At 52.8% G+C, this 20,237-nt stretch overlaps 1 protein-coding gene across 1 annotated transcript; it reads left to right on the top strand.

Annotated features, from left to right (window-relative positions):
* The first annotated feature begins 3,656 nt into the window (after window positions 1–3,656).
* Window positions 3,657–6,080, top strand: LOC147527895 (acrosin-like). Its single transcript, XM_086620228.1, has 5 exons — window positions 3,657–3,727; window positions 4,038–4,235; window positions 4,576–4,841; window positions 5,120–5,265; window positions 5,733–6,080. Exons 1-5 carry the CDS (start codon window positions 3,657–3,659, stop codon window positions 6,078–6,080), a joined length of 1,029 nt encoding a protein of 342 aa, XP_086476354.1.
* Window positions 6,081–20,237: the final 14,157 nt, after the last annotated feature.

Here is a 20,237-nt window from a genome sequence, read left to right as displayed (position 1 = left end):
ACACGCCGCGTACACACAGTCGCAGAGCCAACTCCCTTGTAATCCCAGCAAAGTGAGGGGAGAAACAATTCTGGACATTCTTGGTTGGAAAAAATAATAATTAAAAAAAAACCCCAACACCTATCTGCAATCTCTGCACCTTCTAGCAAAGAGTCAGCAAAAAATACGGCCAATAATGGCTTAAAACTAAGATCAACCTCTATGTTATCATGGCCAACTTATCCTGCAAGCAAATCTAAAGTCGTTGTGCTATTTTTTTTTTTTTAATATAGATCTTAAATTTTATTTTCAGTGGTTGATTTTAATCCATATAAAGAACATCTCACAATACAACCCCCTTTTCAAACACCAGTTTCTTGATACTACTGGTATCAGCTTGCATTCTCCTGAAGTGCCTGCAAACCTGGAAAATCCCTCAGCTATCAGCAATGAGGTGGGAAAGAAAGGACAGCTGTAGGGTAAGGAGGATACAGGATAATGGGAAGGACTAACGCTACAAGAAATCTCCTTTTATTTCCATGAATACACATAAACAGCACATCTGTTCAATCATTGTGCCACATTAGGTCCTGAGTTTCAAACAAACTAAATGAATGCAATTCATGAGACTTGTAAGTTTAACACTAAGTACAAAAAATCCTTATATACTGACAGCTGTGGGTAGTTTTACAGGGTAAGAACCAGCCCAGAGGCACGACACACAAGGAACAGTTTTACAGTAGTACTTAAAAACATATCCACGGTGAAAAACCCAAATATTTCTTTTCCACCTCTCAGTTCTCTAGCTGGCAAACCACCGCAGTCCAAGTCCGGGCTGAAGGAGGTGAGTGGCAGGTGGCAGGACGGGCAGGCAGCGCCTTTGCCGACCCCTGAAGCACTACACCCATCTGCTCAACACCAGGGGAAAAAAAAAAAGCTTATTTTAATTTTTTTGTTGTTTAAAAATAGCACTTATATTTATCTCAGTCAGCCTGGGCACGCCATGCTCTTTGCACTGGGCTTTCGCAGCGGGCAGAGTTGTGCGTGCAGACGCGGGCTCGGGGCTCCGGGGGCATTTGCTCAGTAGAGGATCGCTCTGCCCTGAGGTTTCGTGGCTCTCGCCCCAAGGTCAGCAGCAGCAGAGGCATGGAATCATGGAATGGTTTGGGTTGGAAGGGACCTCAGAGAGTGGGGGAGTGCAGGTCAGTTCATTCCGTGCTGTTACTGCTGCTTCTTTCTTAAAGGAGGAGGAGTCCTTACACCCTTTTCCCCTGCTCCAATGGATCCCCTACCCACGAGGAAAAATCCACAAACTTCTCCAGCGTGAGTCCAGCCCACTGAAAACAATCCTTCCCCACAGATTGCTCCGGTGTGGGCTTCACCACAGTCTCGGATACTTAGGGAGCTGTAGCCACTCGCTCCGGCATGGGTCGTCACGCAGACTCCAGATGCCTCTCTGCCTTGTCGTGCGTCCCAACACGACCATCCTCAGGCTCAGGCATCTTCTCCCCACGGGCTGTGAGTGGGTCTCTGCTCCACCGAGGCCGTCCTGGTTGCAGGGGGCCGCCTGCTATCTCACCATCAGCCGCAGGGGAAACTCGGCTCCGGCACACCTCCTCCCGCTCCAATCTCACTGACCTGCTGTCGATGCGGCTGTTTCTCTCAGATCTCAGTCCTCTCCAAGTGAACTCAGCCCAGTGGGCACCCCGGGAGTGGGGTGCCCCCGAGTTCCCCAGCTGGCTCCGCCGCCGCCATTCTCCGTGGGCGGCGCCGGCCCGATGCAGGCAGCCGCCCGGCTGGGAGCCAGGGAGCGGGGGCAGTGCCCTCCTCCCTTCTCTGCTCGCTCCTGGGCGAAGCACCTTTTCCGGTTCCTTTGTCCTGACTTAAATAGGGCAATTCACAGAGGCGCCCTATTGGCTCAACCCCGAGGGGGATGGCAGTCTGATCTGGTGGCCAGAACTAAGCCTAACCCGGTTCCAAAATCAGGGAGGTCGCCGGGAGCAAAACCCCTCTCCTGCCATCAGAACCACCCCCCACCTCCACATCAAACCATGACACCCCTTGTCCTATCACTATACACCCTTGTAAAAAGTCCCTCTCCAGCTTTCCTGTAGGACCCCTTTAGGTACTGGAAAGCTGCTATAAGATCACCCCGGAGCCCTCTCTTCTCCAGGCTGAACAGCCCCAACTCTCTCAGCCTGTCTTCATAGCAGAGGTGCTCCAGCCCTCTGATCATCTTCGTGGCCTCCTCTGGACTCGTTCCAGTAGGTCCATGTCCTTCTTGTGTTGGGGACTCCAGAGCTGAACACAGTATTCCAGGTGGGGTCTCACAAGAGCTGAGTAGAGGGGCAGAATCACTTCCCCCAACCTGCTGGCCACGCTCCTTTTGATACAGCCCAGGATACGGTTGGCTTTCTGGGCTGCCAGCGCACAGTGCCGGCTCATGTTGAGCTTCTCATCCACAGGCACTACCAAGTCCTTTTCCTCAGGGCTGCTCTCAATCCAATAAAGCCTGCCCTTGAACACCTCCAGAGATGGGGCATCCACAACTTCTCTGGGCAGCCTCTTCCACTGCCTCCGCACCCTCCAAGAGAATAATTTCCTCCTTCCAGCTAATCTCATCAAAATCTCCCTTCTTTCACTTTCAAGCCATTACCTCTTATCCTATCACCACATGCCCTTGTCTAAAATCCCTCCCCAGCTTGCTCCTAGGCCCCCTTGAAGTACTGGAAGGTCTCCCCGGAGCCTTCTCTTCTCCAGGCTGAGCAGCCCCAACTCTCTCAGCCTGTCTCCATAGCAGAGGTGCTCCATCCCCTGATCATACATGTGCGCTCCGTGTGTACGTGAACGCTGCGTGTTGCGCTCCGTGTTCCAGACGTGTGTTTTCGAGCAGGGCTGTGCACGCTCTCTGGGTGTGCATCGCACTTTCTCTTTGTACCCCACATGTGTCTCCACTGCGTGAGTGTGTGTGCACGTGCACCCCGTGTGTGAACGCCGTGTGCGCGTGCACAGCGTGTTTGTGCGTGTCCTCTGTGCACGCGTGTGTGCATGTGCATGTGCATGTGTGCGGCTCTGAGCACGCTCAATCCAGCTCCTGTTCCTCCCAGAGAATGTCTCCGTGCAGAAGAGCTGGAGCTGAACTGGGAGAACTGTCACTTCTTCCAGGTTTCTCCCGTCTCGGTCCAATGGATGTGACGGCCATTCCCATGGACAGGTACAAGAGGCTCAGTCTGTTTTCCAAAGAGCCGATCACCTTCCCGAACATGCGCACGGCCTTGGCTGGCACGAATGGCAAACCAGAATAACGCAGGTGGAGCAGCACCGTCACCAGCACCCACTGCACGCAGAAAGCACCACTCGGTCCGTGTCTTCCTCTCCAGCTGATGGGGACTGATGTTCAGGAGTGAAACGTACACACACACGTCACTGCCGAGAGCCGCGAGCACAGCACGTTCATGGGGTGTCTGATCCGGATTCTGCTTCCCATCCTGCTTGGAACCCCCGTGTTGCCCTCCTGCCCCTCCCCCCAGGAGCCCACCGTGCTGGTTCTGACGCCGGAACCAGCGGCTCTGTGACATCACAGCCCCAGGGCCAAGGGCACCCTGGGCAAGGGGAGCACGGCAGCACTGGCGCTGACTTGCCCTCAGTTCTTGCAGCTGACACGTGGTGCTGGCAGCATGAAAGTGCTCCTTGTCCTCGTCCTGCTGGCCCTGTGCTGGCCCACGCATGGCGCGTGGGAAACCTGCGGGTAAGCGGCCCGAGGCTCTGGCAGGGAGCTTGGGCAACCCTTCTGGGGCTCACTGGAGGGGGCCCGCGTGTCCCCTGTGGCCACGCCACGGTTTGCCGAGCCCCGCCTGGGAGCCTTGGCTCCTCGCCGGCACTCAGGCTGCTGGCACAGCTCCTCTGTGGGGCTAAAGCAGGAACAGGGGCGGACGGACGCACGTCCCACGGGGTTCCTGCTGTCCCTGCAACACCTGGTGGGGAGGGAGACGGCTGACCTTCAGCCTGAGCGGCAGCAAGCCGCGGAGCAGGGCAGTAACGAGCTTCTGTTACAGAAGGACCTGCGGGCTCCGACCCATGGACTATTACTACGGGACGTCGCGCGTGGTGGGTGGCAGAGATGCCCAGCCGGGGGCTTGGCCCTGGATCGTCAGCATCCAGGTCCCTTTGGAAATAGGCATGGCGCACGTATGTGGAGGGTCCCTCATCAGCTCACAGTGGGTCCTCACGGCAGCCCACTGCTTCGTCAAGGCCAGGTAAGGAGGACCAGGGAACAGGCATAGCCCCACCACAGTAGAGCAGGTGCCCTGTCCCGCAGCACCATGTGCTCCTCCCATCCCCGTTCCTTGCGGTCCACCCAGTGCCTGGGCGCTCCTGAGCCCGGCTGAGAGACGGCTCAGGAGAAGGCTGGGCTCTTGCCACTGCTTCCTAGACGCCTCCAGCTCCGCAGCCCTTGTGCCTCAGGCGTGCGAGGGCAGTCGCAGCCTCCGTGCGCTGCTTTCCTCTCTCCCGCGGGAAGCAGAAGGCAGGGAACTGCTGGGCTGCTGCAGCACGTGGCCCCGCTCCCTCTGACCCCTCTCTCCATCCGCCTTCCAGCCACATCGCGACTTGGCGCGTGGTGGTCGGGGCCACCCGCTTGACTCAGCCGGGCCCCGAGACCCAAGTGCGCCACATCAAGCGGCTGCTGGTGCACGAACACTACAGCAACATCACGGAGGTCAACGACATCGCGCTGCTGGAGCTGGACCAGCCCGTGCAGTGCGGCTACTACGTCCAGCTCGCCTGTGTGCCCGACGCCTCGCTGAGACTGTCCCAGCTGGGCACCTGCTACGTCAGTGGTTGGGGTGCCACGACCGCGAGATGTGAGTTCCCCAAAAGCGCCATGTCCTGAGCACCAGCTTGGCACGCTGGGCAGACGGGTTGGGCTCCTGACCATGGAGGTGAAAGCCAGAGTCAGGCTGGGGGGGACGTACGCCTCTGGAGAGATGGGCCTGAGCCATTCCCCAAAGCCAGACGGAAGGGAAACCCCGGGACAGTGCCTTCAGGATGCAAAGCCAAGCCCTGGGGAAGGGGTTCGCCCAGACCGGGGAGGAGAAGTGGCAAGGAGCTGCTGGGTGCTAATTGCTTTCTGTGCTCACAGCTGGAGGATCACCTGATGTCCTGCAGGAGGCCAAGGTCGGCCTCATCGACGCCAGGCTCTGTAACAGCAGCCAGTGGTACAGAGGGGCCGTCCACAGCCACAACCTGTGCGCTGGCTACGCGCAGGGCGGCATCGACACCTGCCAGGTAGGAGCGTGCCACAAGCCCAGCCCCAGCAGCAGCACCGGCAGCCCTGTCCCAGCCCACACGTACCCCGGCACGTGCTCTGCCCAGCAAGTCACCTTCCCACCGCGGGATCCCCATGGCTCTGCGGCTCACCTCCCCTTCCCCAGCTGCAGGTCCTTGCCCAGTGCCCCCCTCGTCCCAGAGGCCCAGAAAGCCCAGCTGCTGCTCGGGGCAGTCCACGGCTCCAGATCCCAATCCTGGAACATCCCTCTTCCACACATCCCGGATCGCCGTGCAGAGAGGGGAGAGAGCCCTACCTTACAGACCCACCACCCCCTCCCAGACAAGGTTCCGTAGGCTCCAGCGCCCGAGCAGAGCCTTTCTGGACACTGAACGCAGCGCTGGCAGGTGCTGTGGAGAGAAGACGGCCAACCCTAGTGCTGACGGTGGCCACCAACACCACCTCACTCCTCTCTCCTCCGCTGCAGGGTGACAGCGGTGGTCCTCTCGTCTGCAAAGACAGCAGTGCCGACTACTTCTGGCTCGTTGGCGTGACCAGCTGGGGGAAGGGCTGTGCGAGAGCCAGACGGCCCGGAGTCTACACCTCCACCCAGCACTTTTACGACTGGATCCTGGCACAGATGGGGCTGCGCCCGGCAGTAACGGCTGCTCCAACGCCGCAGCCAGTCTTCACCTCCACCCCCGTGCAGAGGCCGCAGCCAATTCCAACACAATCGGGCGGGTTTAGGTCCTGTCCGTTCCCACGCCAGAAGCTGCTGCAATTCTTTAACCTGCTGCAGGAGCTCCTGCAGTTCCTAAGGGGAAAAAAGGCTTGAGCAGCAGGATGAAGAGGATCCACCGCGGGCTGCAGGGTACCACGACCACTTGGTTCTGGGCAATGTCTGCTGATCCAAAGGCAGCCTTGGTGGCAAAGCCCTGCTCTGTGCTGCCCTCTCTCCTCTGAGGGCACACAAATGCTGAAGGGGACTTTGTTCTTGAAATAAAGTTGCCACTTTTCACCGCAAACCACCCTTCCGTCCAGTTCAGTCTCCTGGGCGAGGCAGGGACTGCCACGGCCGGCACCTGCAGGATGAGGCTGCAGGTGGGCACAAAGGGGAAGAGTCACTCCAAAGGGCTGAAAGCGCCTGGTCAGAGAGGACGGTGCTCAGAGCCACCATGGGATGGGGCAGACTGGCACGTGGAGGCTAGGACGAGGATGGGAAAAACGATGTGACATGCAGACATGGGGGTACGCACTAAGGCAGATGAGCTGATGATGAGGGCTGGGCGTGCGGCTGAGCTCACGGAACAGACTGTGGGAAACTCCCGAGCACGACTAGAGCCATAGAACATAGGGATGGGGCAGCCACAACTTCTCTGGGCAACCCGTTCCAGTGCCTCACCACCCTCAGAGGGAAAAATTTCTTTCTTATCTCTAACCTAAATCTGCCCTCTTTCACTTTAAATCCATTGCCCCTTGTCCTATCACTACACAGCCTTGTAATCTCTGAACACAGGCACCTTGCCCATTTCATATTCACTCATATATGCAAAAGTGTTAGTACCATCTTCAGCCTTCAGGAGATGTGCACCTGATTGTGGTGAAACGCAGCTTGAGGGGTGGACACAGCTAATGAATGTATCTGGAGATGCGGACAGACTGGGACTTGGCGGGATGCGTCGTTCTGGTTGGAGAAATTGCTGAGCGTAGGAAAGGGAGTGAGAAGCTGGCAGGAGTTACAGTGCCTTAAGGAACAGCCAGATTCAACGGAGAGTTAAGGGGCATTGATGTGAGAGGTGGTCACACCTCACCAATGGTTGAAGGAAGAGTTGGGGTTATTTTGGGGAGAGGAATCTGGCAGGCACAGCAGTGCTCAGGAAACTGCATCAGTAATGCCAGGGAAGTCCCAGGTGAGCAGCTAGCAGCACCTGAACCCCCCAGTCTGTTCCAGGCTTGACAAACCTGGGAGTAAGGGGGAAAAAATAACCGGGGTAGGTCCCTTGTTTGGGAGGAGACAAGAGCGGAGAGAGGGAGGATTCGAGGAAGGTGAAGGGGGGTGTATTAGCATGGAAAATGGGGAGAAGAAGGCATCAGGGAGCCATGTTTCTGTTCAATGTATTGAACAGAAATGGGTCTAGAATTGAATCCTGAGGAAAACCACTGGCGACTGATCGCCAGCCAGTTGTAGCCCTGTTCTCTACAATCCTTTGAGCTGTGCCATTCAGCCAGTTCTTCATCCAGTTGATACTGATACCTGAAAAAGAAACTGAACTTTCCAAGACTCGTTCTGGAGTTTTAGAAAGCAGGTATTCTTTATCGCGGCGATGGGTGCGTGGGGGATTTCTTCTCCTAGCGGGCACACCCGGCTTCTGGGCAGAAAATTAGTTATACACTACAGTCATGCATGATTCATAACATGTTTACATATTCTTAAACCATTGGTTAATTTTCTCTCGCTTTACATGTAAATTACCTCACATGCTCAGTTTTCCTCCTCTGCCCCTTTCTTTTGGGTCTGGAGTATATTTAGGGCAGGTGGTCCATGAGTCAGTGGTCACGATCTCCCCCTGTTGAAATTACCTTTTCCTCCAAGTCACTGCATGTTCACAGTTTAGAAAAACATGAGAACAAATTTTATGCAGTTTCTGGGATGTTCCCTCCAAGGACAGACAGTTCTGGATAAAGAGTCTCCGTTTTAATCACTCCTGACAGCTTCAAGGATGAATATCTCGTTAGTTTCTTTAGCTATGCGTAAATCACCTGCTGCTGACTAAACCCTTCATGAAACTTTTACACAAAAACTTTAACCCCTTTATTGTTGGGTAACCCAGTGCGCTGTGAACCCACTCATCCCACAGCTGGACACCTTGTCCAGAAGGGTGCTGTGAGGGGCAGTATCAAAAGCCTCCCTGAAATGCAGAATAACTACATCCACCAGCTTCTCTTCATCCACTAGGCGGGTGACCTTATTGTAGAAGGATACTGAATTAGATAAACAGGACTTTCCCTTCTTGAACCTATATTGGCTGTGCCTCATGATTGCATTGTTTTTAAATGTCTTTCAATAGTACTCAGTATAATCTTTTCCATAATTTTTCCAGGTCCTGAGGTTAGAATAACAGGTCTGTAGTCCCCTGGGTCTTCCCTCATGTCTTTCTTGTCAACTGGAATGAAGTGGCTAGCTTTTAGTCGGGGAGGACCTCCCCAGATGATTGAGAGGAGTCCTGCTCTAACACCTGCTAGCACCTTCATTGCTCTAGGAGGAATCCCATCAGGACAAATGGACTCGTGAAAATTCAGCTGATACAGCTGGTTCCTTACAATTTCAGTGCCCACAAATGGAAAGGTGCTGTTCCCACAGTTGTGGTCCTGGAACTCAGGGAAGCCCAAGATGCCCTCATGGCCGTTAGCTCTGGTGCCAGAGGAGATGGCCAATAAGGGTGGTCTCTGGGCTGCAGGGATGGCTCTGCCACGGCCCTAGAGAAGAGGAACAGTGCTGGTTTCGTGCCCAGGAGCCGAGCGGCAGAGGGTGTGCCAGGGACACCCACCTGCTGTGCCCAGCACAGGGACACCAAGGGCAGGGACAGCCCCTGGGCACAGGGATTGCCCCGCGGCAGCTCCCAGAGCCTCCTCGGAAGGGTGCTGGGGGGAGGGGGCGGGGCCTTTCCCCCCCATGTCACAGTGCTAGCACCCCACAATGCAGCAGTCACAATGCCCCTGGCACTATAAACGGGAGCGTCCCCTGTGCCGGCTGCCAGAGCTGGCCCGAGGGCAGCCTGAAGGCATCCCAGAGGAAGGCCTTGAGGAGCCGGTGGGATTACTGGGAGAAGTCTGAGAGAAGATCAGAAGCTGCACAGGGCTGCTGGAGGAGACAACCACCAACTACTAATGGAGGTGCCTGAGCCTGTCAGGATTTTTCAGATGGACAGCAGTGGCAAGACAAAGGAAATGCCTTCTTGAGCAGCACTGCAGAACTCGCCGTCCTCTTCGCCTACAGAGCCAGGTACAGAGAAATTGCCAGAGGTCCCAGGGCTTTGGAGCACCCACCGTTGCCCTGCCAGGCATGGGAATGATTTTTGCCCCCAAGGTGATCAAGCCGGGGCCTTTGGCCACTCTCAGAAGCCCTTGAGATGGCTCCAGGTTGAGGGAGAAGAGGGTTCGGACATCTCCTGGGAGGCGTGAGCACAGCCGATCGCCAGCACTGCTGGGGTCAGGAAGGAATCTTTCCCCGGGGCAAATTGGCCCTGGTCCCCGGGGTTTTTTTGCCTTCCTCTGCAGCATTGAGCAAGACCACTTGTCAGGGCTCCTCCAGTCCCTTTTGGCTGGCTCGCTGCCTGCTGCTCATGCACCACGAAGATCCCCTCTCGTGCCCTGCAGCTGGGGGTCAAAGGCTTTTCTCCCCCACGCTGGGCCAGCAAGTGTCCCCGGGGTTTTTGCCTTCCTCTGCAGCACGGAGCACGGCCCCTTGCCGGGGCTCCTTGGGCCCGTTTGGGCCAGGGGCTGCTGCTCCTGCTCCACGGAGGTGGCCCTCGTGCCCCGCATCCGGGGGGAGGAAGCTTCTTAGACTCCCAGGGTGGCCCCGGGGGCTGCTTCTTGTCCTGTGTCACATCGAGCACGACCTCATGCCGGGGCTCCTCCAGCCCTTCCGGCCGCTTCTCACTGCTGCTCTGCCCCTCTCTCCCGGGTGCCATCGTGCCCCGGCTCTCTCGGCCTCTCTTTTCCGTGTCAAGGCTGGAGCCCGAGCTCTGCTCTTCCCTGGGATGCATTTCCCCAGGGATTGGTGCCTGTGCAGAACAGCCCGTGCTGGGAAGGGCCCCAGGCTCACTGCCCCATCCGGAGCTGCCACTTCCCAGCTCTCTCTCCGTGCACGACAAGCGCAGGGCAGCACCAGAGCGCTTTTCCCGCATCCCTGGCCACGGAGCACAGCGGAACAAGCTTTGTTACTCAGCTGCTGCTGAGTGAAGGGAGAAAAGAGAGAAGAGTCCAGTTGTGCTGTGTTATGCCCTGAGTTCTGCCTGAGAAGCTCTGTCCATGGCCTGCTCATCTCGTCTGCTTTAGACATTGACTGTTGGCCACTTGGGAGACAGGGGAATGTGCCAGATGGGTCTCCTCTCTGATGGAGAACTGCTGTTGTGAGGCTCTTCTGTTTCAGCATGTTTTTCCGAAGGAAATCAATCAGGCATTTCTAAGAAGGAACAGAAGGAGCCAGAAACATTCCACTTGGAAACGAAGAGGTATTGTTCACCTTCTGCTCCTCTCTCCAAGGCACCGTTGAGCCACCAGAGCGCTTGTCCTGCAGCCCTGGCCAAGGAGCACAGCAGCGGAGCAGGTTCTGGAAGGCCAAAACTGTGCTTGTCATCACTGTTTGTCCTGCTTTAAAAAACACCACAGGGTACCACACACCTCTTCTTCTTTCGTGTGTGGTCAGTCCTGATCCTCATTCTTCATGTTCTCCCTCTTCAGCAAACAGGGACTGCTTGGCTCTGTTCCTGCTTCTTTCCGTAGCTCTGTGCAGTGCCTTGGCCACACTCAAGGCATGTCTTTTCCAGCTCAGCTGAAGAAGGCATCAGCCTGCTTCTGGCTGACATGGGCTTTGTGTTAATGCTTGTGAGCATCGGCTATGAAACAGAGTCAGAAAAATCAAAATAAAAAGAATCATCTGTTTCCACTTGTGACCTTTGTGGTTTGTGTTCTTGAAAGTGTCTCTGGAGCTGACAGACCCCGGCGTGTCAGGGAACTCGGCTCCTGGGAAGCGCAGAGACACAACAGGACAGGACAGAACAGTTCTGCTGTTCCACCTAGAGCTCTGCCTGACGAGCTCTGACCTGAGCCAGGGGGCTCCATCCAGGAGAGCAGCTCCTGCAGTGCAGCCCCAGGCCCAGCCCGGGGACAGGGGCGCAGACAGACACACCTACACATGGCTCAGGCTGAGCTGAGACACGTCCCCTGGGCCCTCGGCAGGAATTGGTGAGGTCCCAGGGGAGCCCGGTCCCAGCCACCGAGGCCCATGAGCACACCCAGGACCCCGACAGAAGCAGATGTGCCCTGCTCATGTGCTCAGTTTAGACACTTCTGGTCGGCCACTTTGGACACCAAGTACTGGGCTGGATGGATCTTCGCTCTGGCGCAGTACAGTTCTCAGATTCTTTTGGTTTAACATCATTTTCCAAGGGAAACGGCTCAGGCATTTCTAGAAATGAGTACAAAGAGTAGAAATATTTCCACGGGTAATGAACAGGGATTGCTCACTTCCAAAAGATTTGCAACCATTTAGTTAGGAGCATGTCCTGCTTTAGACTGAGGGCTTGATTGTTGAGCCTCATTAGTGTCGGAGACGTGGGGTTTTGCCACCTCTGGAAACCAGCGAAACTGGATGAACACAGAAGACTTCCAGAAACAATACTTTACACCTGCTTTTTGCAAATTTGTCCAGATGTCAAATGATCTCCAGAGGATCCACAGCTCTCACCCCCATCAGAAAGGATACATCTCCTCCCCACAATGTGACAGAGCCAATGCTTGGGCTGGGATGTGGTTATGAGTATTCACGGCCTTCTGCTAGTGCAGGGCTGGGAAGAAATGTTATCGGAGATTTCTGCAGCAGGTGCTGTTAGGGAAAGGAGGAGGCAGAAGAATAGAATAGAGTAGAATAGAATAGCTTAGCTGAAAGGGACCTACAACGATCATGTAGTCCCACTGCCTGACCATTTCCGGGTTGACCAAAGTTAAACCATGTTGTTAAGGCCATTGTCCAAATGCCTCTTGAACACTGACGGGCATGGGGCATTGAACGCCTCTTCAGGAAGCCTCTTCCAGGGTTTGACCACCCTCTTGGTAAAGCAATGTTTCCTCATATCAAGTCTGAACCTCCCCTGATCAGTGCAGGTTTAAGCCGTTGCCACATGTCCTGGCATTGGGTACCAGGCAGGAGAGGTCAGCACCTCCCTCTCCACGTCCCCTTCTCAGGAAGCTGGAGAGAACAATCAGGTTGCCCCTCGGCCTCCTTCTCTCCAAAGCAGACAAAACTCGTGTCCTAAGCTGCTCCTCACTGGCCATATCTGCCAACCCCTTCCTCAGTTTTGGTGCCCTCCTCGGGACATGTTCAAGTACCTCAACATCCCCTCTAAGTTATGGGTCCCAGAACTGCATAAAATGCCCAAGGAGAGGCTGCACCAGCGCTAAATACAGCGGGACAATCCCCTCTTTGGACAGGCTGATTGTGCTGTGTCTGACGCACCCCGGGATGCGTTTTGCCCTCTCGGCTGCCTGGGCACACTGCTGGCTCCCTTGAGCTGCTGTCGACCAGCACCCCCAGACCCCTTTCTGCAGGGCTGCTCTCCAGCCACTCCTCTCCCAATTCAGATTTGTGCCTGGTGTTACTCCATCCCAGGTGCAGAATCCGGCATTTGTTCAGTTTCACGCCATTGATGATTGCCTAACGCTCCAGTCTATCAATATCCCTCTGCAAGGCCCCGTGTCCCTCGAGAGAGCCAACAGCACCTCCCAGTTTAGCATCAGCAGCAAGCGTACTAGCTGTGCATCCGACTCCTGCACCCAGATCATGGATCACAGAGTGTTCTCAGTGGGCTTTCAGTTTTGACTCTGTCTACTTTTAGATTGTTAAAAAATGTTTTTCTTTGTACTGTCCAGCCCTTTTTCGGGTGATCACTGGTTGTGCTGAACAGCCTGAGCCCTAAAACGTACCGCTGTGGAGCCTTAGCAGCAATCCTGCCTTCCCTGTGAAAGCCAATCGTACAACCAGTCTCATTTCAAATAGATTTAAATGTATTAGAAACCCTTTGCTGCTTGTTTCAAAGCTGCTTTTTTTTGTGTTTTCTAAAATCGTGTAGAAGGATTTCAACATGAGCTTTTAGGGTTTTTCAAGTGTAAAACCACTACACCATCGGCATCAGTCATTGACAGGTCATCAGGTCTTTTCAGAAACTCGGATAAATGAGAGGCGTAACGTCCATCTCCATAATCCGTGTTCACTTTTCCTCAATATAAGGGATACAATTGATACAGCCACGTGTCTTTTTTAGATAGCACTTCTATTGGTTTATCTAGTAACACAGTGAGAATTACGGGTCTGTATTTCCATGGATTTGTCATGGAGCCTGTTAGCAAATGTTAGTGTCACGTTTACTACTTCCCATTGCTCAGTATTAGGACTTACCTTAAAGACAATTTCCACATCACAGTTAATCACATAGTGATATCTTATTTTGAGATTCACTAGAGTTTTAGGTGAAGACCTACTGATGCATGTGCTTTGATACTATTTATTGATTTTTCCTATGCTTTCTACAGACAGTTCAATTCCAGAAGTTTCCATGTTAAAAACAGCTCTGCTTTCATAAGAAATACTAATTCAATACTTACTTCGAAGAACTAATTTGATTTTCCTGCTGGGGTCTCTCTTTGTTGGAACTTTTTTTTGCCAACAGTTTCTACAGGTGGCCTTACACACAACTTGTTGATGTTTTTTTTTTTTTTGTCAGCTTTGCCACTTTTAGCTTATTGCTTCTCATGGAGTCTCTTGTGGCTTGACAGGAACTTGCCAGAACGGAATGTTCTTTTCTGTTTTCCTTCTCTAGACACAATGTGCATTTTTTGAAGGAGATCTGTTTGTGTCTAAGAGTTATTTCTCTTTCATGATCATGTGCTGGCAACAGTTACTATGAATACTCTTGAGACAATACAGTCACCATCAAAATGGGCAAGAAGGGAAATAGGAAGGAGTTTTTATTTCATTTTGTTTTTCCAAAAAAGATATATGGAAATTTGCAGTAGATGAGAATCAAATGATAAGCATGACATCACACCAGGAATCAGTGACCAGCTTTAGATTTCATTTGCTGGGATTCATCCCCAACAAAAATATGCAAAATCATCTCGTCACCTGCTACTGCATGAACTGTAAAACAGTGTGGGAAAAAACCCGAAACTGGGGAAATGGAGAAACACAGCTTTGCAAAGTTCAGCTCACACCTGTAATGTTAACGGTAGCTCTGAGGCGAGACACGGCTGCTGCTCCCAGGAACAGAATGCAGTTGGCATGGATGGGATCTGCCCTGGCAGAACGGAACGTACAATGTCCTCGAAATGGGGAGCAGAGTGGTACGAAGGTACCACGGCTCCTCCCTGTTCCCAGGGATAGAGAATGGCTGGCAAAGGGAACTGCACGACTGGCAAGGAAGACGGATTGCGGCCCTGGCCTCAGCAATGGTGATGGATAGAGGCATTCACCCAGACCATTTGGGCATGTCGATATCTAACAAGTTGCCAAATGTTTGGCCTTTGGGGTGAACTTTGTTCATTACAATGTCGTTAGGATACCAAAACACACCTCCATTGCAAAAGCTACCTGCCTCCAGGCTGCGACCACCTCTCACTGAGCATGTGTCCTGAAATTCTCCTTGCCTGCACCTTTAAATCAAAGCGAGGAAAATTTGTGCTGATCCTGACCAAGACACGCTTGACCAGAGTCACTCAAGCCTCATCTAAAAGTATAAAAATGGTTTAAGAGAAGGGGGTGTTGGGGGAAGCCCTCCATCGGAACGTCTGGGATCAGTCGACTGGCTGTACCTCTCCCCCCCCCGTAGGGATGCCTGTTGGGTAAGAGCTCTGTGTTAGGCGCACTTAGTTACTAACACCTTGCAGCTATTTATTATTATCAATGACCAGTTCTGGTTTATATTGTTTTAAATCAAAGCTGTTTCCGCAGTCAGTCCCTATCACTGACTGTCTTCAAATCTGTATCCTGTCACGAGCAACAGTAATAAAATTTATATGTTTCCAGAAACTTCATAATCGATAGAGAGGATATAGGGATTTGGCCCGTTGCGCTGCCTGTGTTCAAGGATGAACAAGTGAACACCCTCCGACACAGCGGGGTGCCCAGGGTGGCAGGCGGGTCGGGTACAAGGGTCTCGTCTTTCTTGGGAAGCCAGCAGACTGGTCACATTGTTCCCTGACCTCTACTGACCTGACCTTGTGTCCTAATGTGACAGTATGTCACATGTCATCTCTGAAGGGATGTCACACGTGGGACATCATATGTGGTCCTTGCTGGGGTGGCACATGTGGGATGTCACATGCAGCCCCCAAAGAAGTGTGAGGGGTGACACGAAGTCCCCAGTGCAGTGTCAAACATGGAACGTCACACGTGATCACTTGTCGGATAGCATGCATGGGATGTCACATGTCATCCCAGGCACAAATACAGACTGGGTGGTGAATGGATCGAGAGCAGCCCTGAGGAGAAGGACTTGGGAGTACTGGTGGATGAGAAGCTCAATACGAGCCGGCAATGTGCTCTTGTGGCCCAGAAGGCCAACCGCATCCTGGGCTGCATCAAGAGGAGTGTGGCCAGCAGGTCGAGGGAGGTGATTCTCCCCCTCTACTCTGCCCTCGTGAGACCTCACCTGGAGTACTGCATCCAGTTCTGGAGCCCCCAACATAAGAAGGACATGGACCAGTTGGAGAGGGTCCAGAGGAGGGCCACAAAGATGATAAGAGGGCTGGAGCACATTTCCTATGAGGACAGGCTGGAAGAGTTGGGGCTGTTCAGCCTGGAGAAGAGGAGGCTCCGGGGTGACCTTATAGCGGTCTTCCAGTGCCTCAAGGGGGCCTACAAGAAAGATGGGGAGAGGCTGTTCAGGAGGGCCAGTTGTGATAGGACAAGGGGTAATGGTTTTAAAATAGAGGGAGGTAGATTCAGATTGGATATTAGGAAAAAATTTTTTACCATGAGAGTTGTAGAACACTGGAACAGGTTGCCCAGAGAGGTGGTGGATGCTCCATCCCTGGAGACGTTCAAGGCCAGGTTGGACGAGGCCCTGAGCAACCTGATCTAGTTGGAGATATCCCTGTTCCTTGCAGGGGGGTTGGACTAGATGACCTTTGAAGGTCCCTTCCAACCCTAACCATTCTATGATTCTATGATCCGTGAAGGGGTGTCACACGTGGGATATCATATGTGGTCCCTGATGGGGTGTCACACATGGGATGTCACACGCAGCCACCAAAGAAGAGTGTGTGTGTGTGACCCAAGGTCCTCAATGGGGTGTCAAACACGGAATGTCACACGTGGTCTCTAGTGGGATGTCACATATGGGATATCACATGTCATCTCTGAAAGGGTGTCACACGTGAGACATCACACATGGTCCCCTATGGGGTGTTAGTGTCTCCTGTGGTGCCTAAACCAGGTGGGACACAGAGAGGGGACCCCTGCAAGTGCCGGGGGGGACAAACTGGAGGGGGGTGGAAAGGCTGACCAGGCATGCGGGGGTGTCCCAAAACCACGAAGTCCCACCAAGATTCAAACTGGAATCCCTACATTCAGAGCCCAGAGTGCTCACCATGACACCAGGGGACCGCGCAGCCTCCACATCCCCGTGCCACCTCCACTACCAAACCCGAACCAGACCCTGACCCTGGCGCGGGCAGGGGCAGAACATGGGGCACCGGGGGGGACAAACGGAGTCTTCGGCGCGAGAGAGGGACAAAAATCCCAAAAGGGAACACTGCGCCCGCAGAGGGACTCAAGCCCCAGCCCCGCACACCGACAGCCCGGTGCGCAGGGACTGCGCTGCCCGCGGAGCCGCTCACGGGCCAAGGGGCCGCGGTCCCTCTGGCGGGAGCGCCGCGATGGCAGGCGGTGGGGAACGCAGGAGGGGAACACCCAGTGGGGCGGAAACCCCCGGGGGTTCGGGGGGGGGGGGGGGGGGCGGGGAGAAAGGGCGAAAAGGCGGCTATTTTTAAAGCCGGGCTGCGGCTCCCTCTGGTGGGAACTCCATGACAGGAGTGTTTTCCCACAATTCATGACTATATCTGTCTCCAGAGTTTTGTAATGTGGAGGCTTTTAAATAGCCGACTCCAAAAGCTCATCAGACACATTGGCTATGACCTAAAATCTTGAAAGAAAATTTTGCTTAGCTGAAAAGGGAGCGTTAATGTCAACATGCGGTGAATTATCTCCCTGCCTTTCGTTTGCCTGAAATAAAGGCTGTATTTCAGGCAAGACGATGCTGAATTTGGACAAAGGAGCAGTGGGAGGAAAGCTGTGCTAAAAATCTGGAAGATGTCTTTGAAATGATTAACGCTCTTCTTGGATTAAATGGTGCAAAATTCACAGAATCGCAGAATGTCAGGGATTGGAAGGGACCTCAAAGGATCAACTAGTTCAATCCCCCTGCCTGAGCAGGACCACCTAGATCAGATCACACAAGAACCCGTCCAGGTGAGTGTGGGAAAATAACTGAAATTGGCGAAAATTGGAGAAATACAGCTTTGCAAAGTTTAGTCTCAAGGCTGCAATATTGGAGCAGCTTTGAAACACAGCTGCTGCTCCCAGGACGGACACGGCCTGCTGGACACAGCTGCTGCTCCCAGGAACAATTAAGGCCCACACAACATCCTTGAAACGGGGAGTAGAGTGATACGGAGGTATCAGGGCTCATCCCTGTTATCAGGGATGAGGGAGTGCTTGGTGAAAGACAAATCACAACCGCTGCCTTAGCAGTAATGGCGAATTAGCCACTAAATCACACCTCCACCCCTCACGAGAGAAATTTTCGCCAATCCTAATAGAGTGATGTATGACTAGAGTCACTTGAGCTCCACCTAAAAGTAAAGAAATAATGTAAAATGGAAAAAGACAAAGAGGATGCTAGGGAGAAGCCTCCCCATCGAAACATCTGGGATCAGTCGACGGGCTGAACCTCTCTTCTCCCCCCCATAGGGACGCCTATTGGGTAAGAGCTCTGTGTTCTGCGCATTTAGTTACTAACACCTTGCAGTTATTTAGTATTATCACTAATCAGTAATAGTTTTATATTATCACTGCAGTATTTTAATTAAAGTTACTTTCATAGTCAGTCACTATCATCGGCTATCCTTGAACCTGTATTCTGTCACGAATAAAATTATATATATATGTTTCTGGAAACTTTTGAATTACTATAAGTAGTTGGCCCATAGTACTACTAGTGACAGTCTCTAATAAGTGGGCGAATCACCCTCCGCTTCACCGGGCTGTCGAGGGAAGGCAGGGGGAGTCGGACACAAGGGTCTCGCCTGACTTGGGAACTGGTATACTGCTCAAATTACCTCCTGTTCGTCTATTAGTGCTGGGTCCCAAGATAAGCCAGACGAACAACCCTCCGATTCACTGGGCTGCCAAGGGAAGGCAGAGGGAGTTGGACCCAAGGGTCTCGCCTGACTTGGAACACTGATAGACTTGTCTTTTGACCTCACAACTACCTCCCAGGTTCCATTACACAACAGATATGAAGCTCTGCAAGTGGAACCAACCCCCAGGGAGGATGACGATACACACACGCTAGTATCCTTCCCTAGGACCACACATATCATCAAGACATCCTCAGTTAAGAAGAAAAGGCGGGTGATTGTTTTAGGAGACTCCCTTTTGAGGGGTGTGGAGGGCCAGATTTGTAGACCTGACCCTTTACACAGGGAGGTCTGCTCCCTTCCTGGGGCAACAATTAGGGATGTGATAAAAAAACTCCCATCTATAGTCAGGCCCACCGATTACTACCCTCTTCTTATTTTCCAAGTTGGAATGGACGACATTAGGAAAAGAAACATCCGGACTATTAAGAAAGATCTCAGGGTTTTGGGAAGAATGTTGAAGGGATCGGGGGCCCAAGTAATATTCTCTTCTATCATACCGACTCTGGGACATGACACAGGATGGAAAACAAAGATCGAGGATTTAAATAATTGGCTGCAAAAGTGGTGTGAGGAAAACAACCTAGGCTTCTTTAACCACGGGCTGACCTTAATGCCAGATCTTCTATCTAGGGATGGGGCGGGTTTGTCTCCACGGGGGTAAAGGCTGCTCGCTACAGAACTAGCTGGGATCATCAACAGGGCTTTAAACTAGATGTGAAGGGGGTGGGGGGTATTTTCAGACCTAGAGGATTAACAGCCGAGGACGGCCCTCCATTGTCTGATGAAAGGAGTGTAGGCAGGTGCCTTCGGCCTGCTGCCTCAGTGATAGTAGGGGGTGATATGTGTAGTCAAGAGCAACACACAAGTTGCCTAGAGGTTAAAGAGAATCCCCAAAATAACAGCTCAGGTAATAAAACTTCCCCCCCTAGGGGTGCAGTGGGGTCGAAAGCCCAACTTACGTGCTTCTATACGAACGCACGCAGTATGGGCAATAAACAAGAGGAACTGGAAGCTCTTGTTATCCGGGGAAACTATGACATAGTTGCCATCACTGAAACATGGTGGGATGACTAGTATAACTGGAGTGCTACCATGGATGGCTACAAGCTCTTCAGGAGGGATAGGAGAGGTAGAAGGAAAATAAAACTTATGAGGAGCGGCTGAGGGAGTTGGGGCTGTTTAGCCTGGAGAAGAGAAGGCTGATGGGAGACCTGATTACGGCCTATAAATACTTGAGAAAAGATGGTGGGGAGGTGGGGGAAGGGCTCTTTACATTAGTGATGGATGATAGAACAAGAGGAAATGGGCATAAGCTTAGTCAGGGGAGATTCAGGTTGGATGTTAGGAAGTATTTCTTCTCTGAAAGGGTTGTCAGCCACTGGAATAGGCTGCCCAGGGAGGTGGTTGAGTCCCCATCCCTGGATGTGTTTAAGAATAGGGTGGATGATCTACTTGAGGATATGGTTTAATGGGGATTAGGGATGGTTGGACTCGATGATCTCTAAGGTCTTTTCCAACCTAGAAATCTATGAATCTATGAATCTATGAATCTCAAAACGTGACAGTGGGTTTTGAACTTCTCCAGAGAAGGAGACTCCACGACCTCTCTGGGAAGCCTGTTCCAGTGTTCTGTTACCCTTACTAGGAAGAAGTTCTTCCTCATGTTTAAGCGGAACCTCCTATGTTCCAGCTTATATCCATTTCCCCTTGTCCTGTCATTGGATGCCACTGAGAAGAGCCTGGCTCCATCCTCATGACAGTCACCCTTTACATATTTATAAACATTGATGGG

This window comes from Tauraco erythrolophus, chromosome 14 (assembly GCF_009769465.1).
Source record: "Tauraco erythrolophus isolate bTauEry1 chromosome 14, bTauEry1.pri, whole genome shotgun sequence".
NCBI lineage: Eukaryota > Metazoa > Chordata > Aves > Musophagiformes > Musophagidae > Tauraco > Tauraco erythrolophus.
Note: the sequence above shows the minus strand (reverse complement) of the source record. Positions and strands in the feature narration are given on the sequence as shown.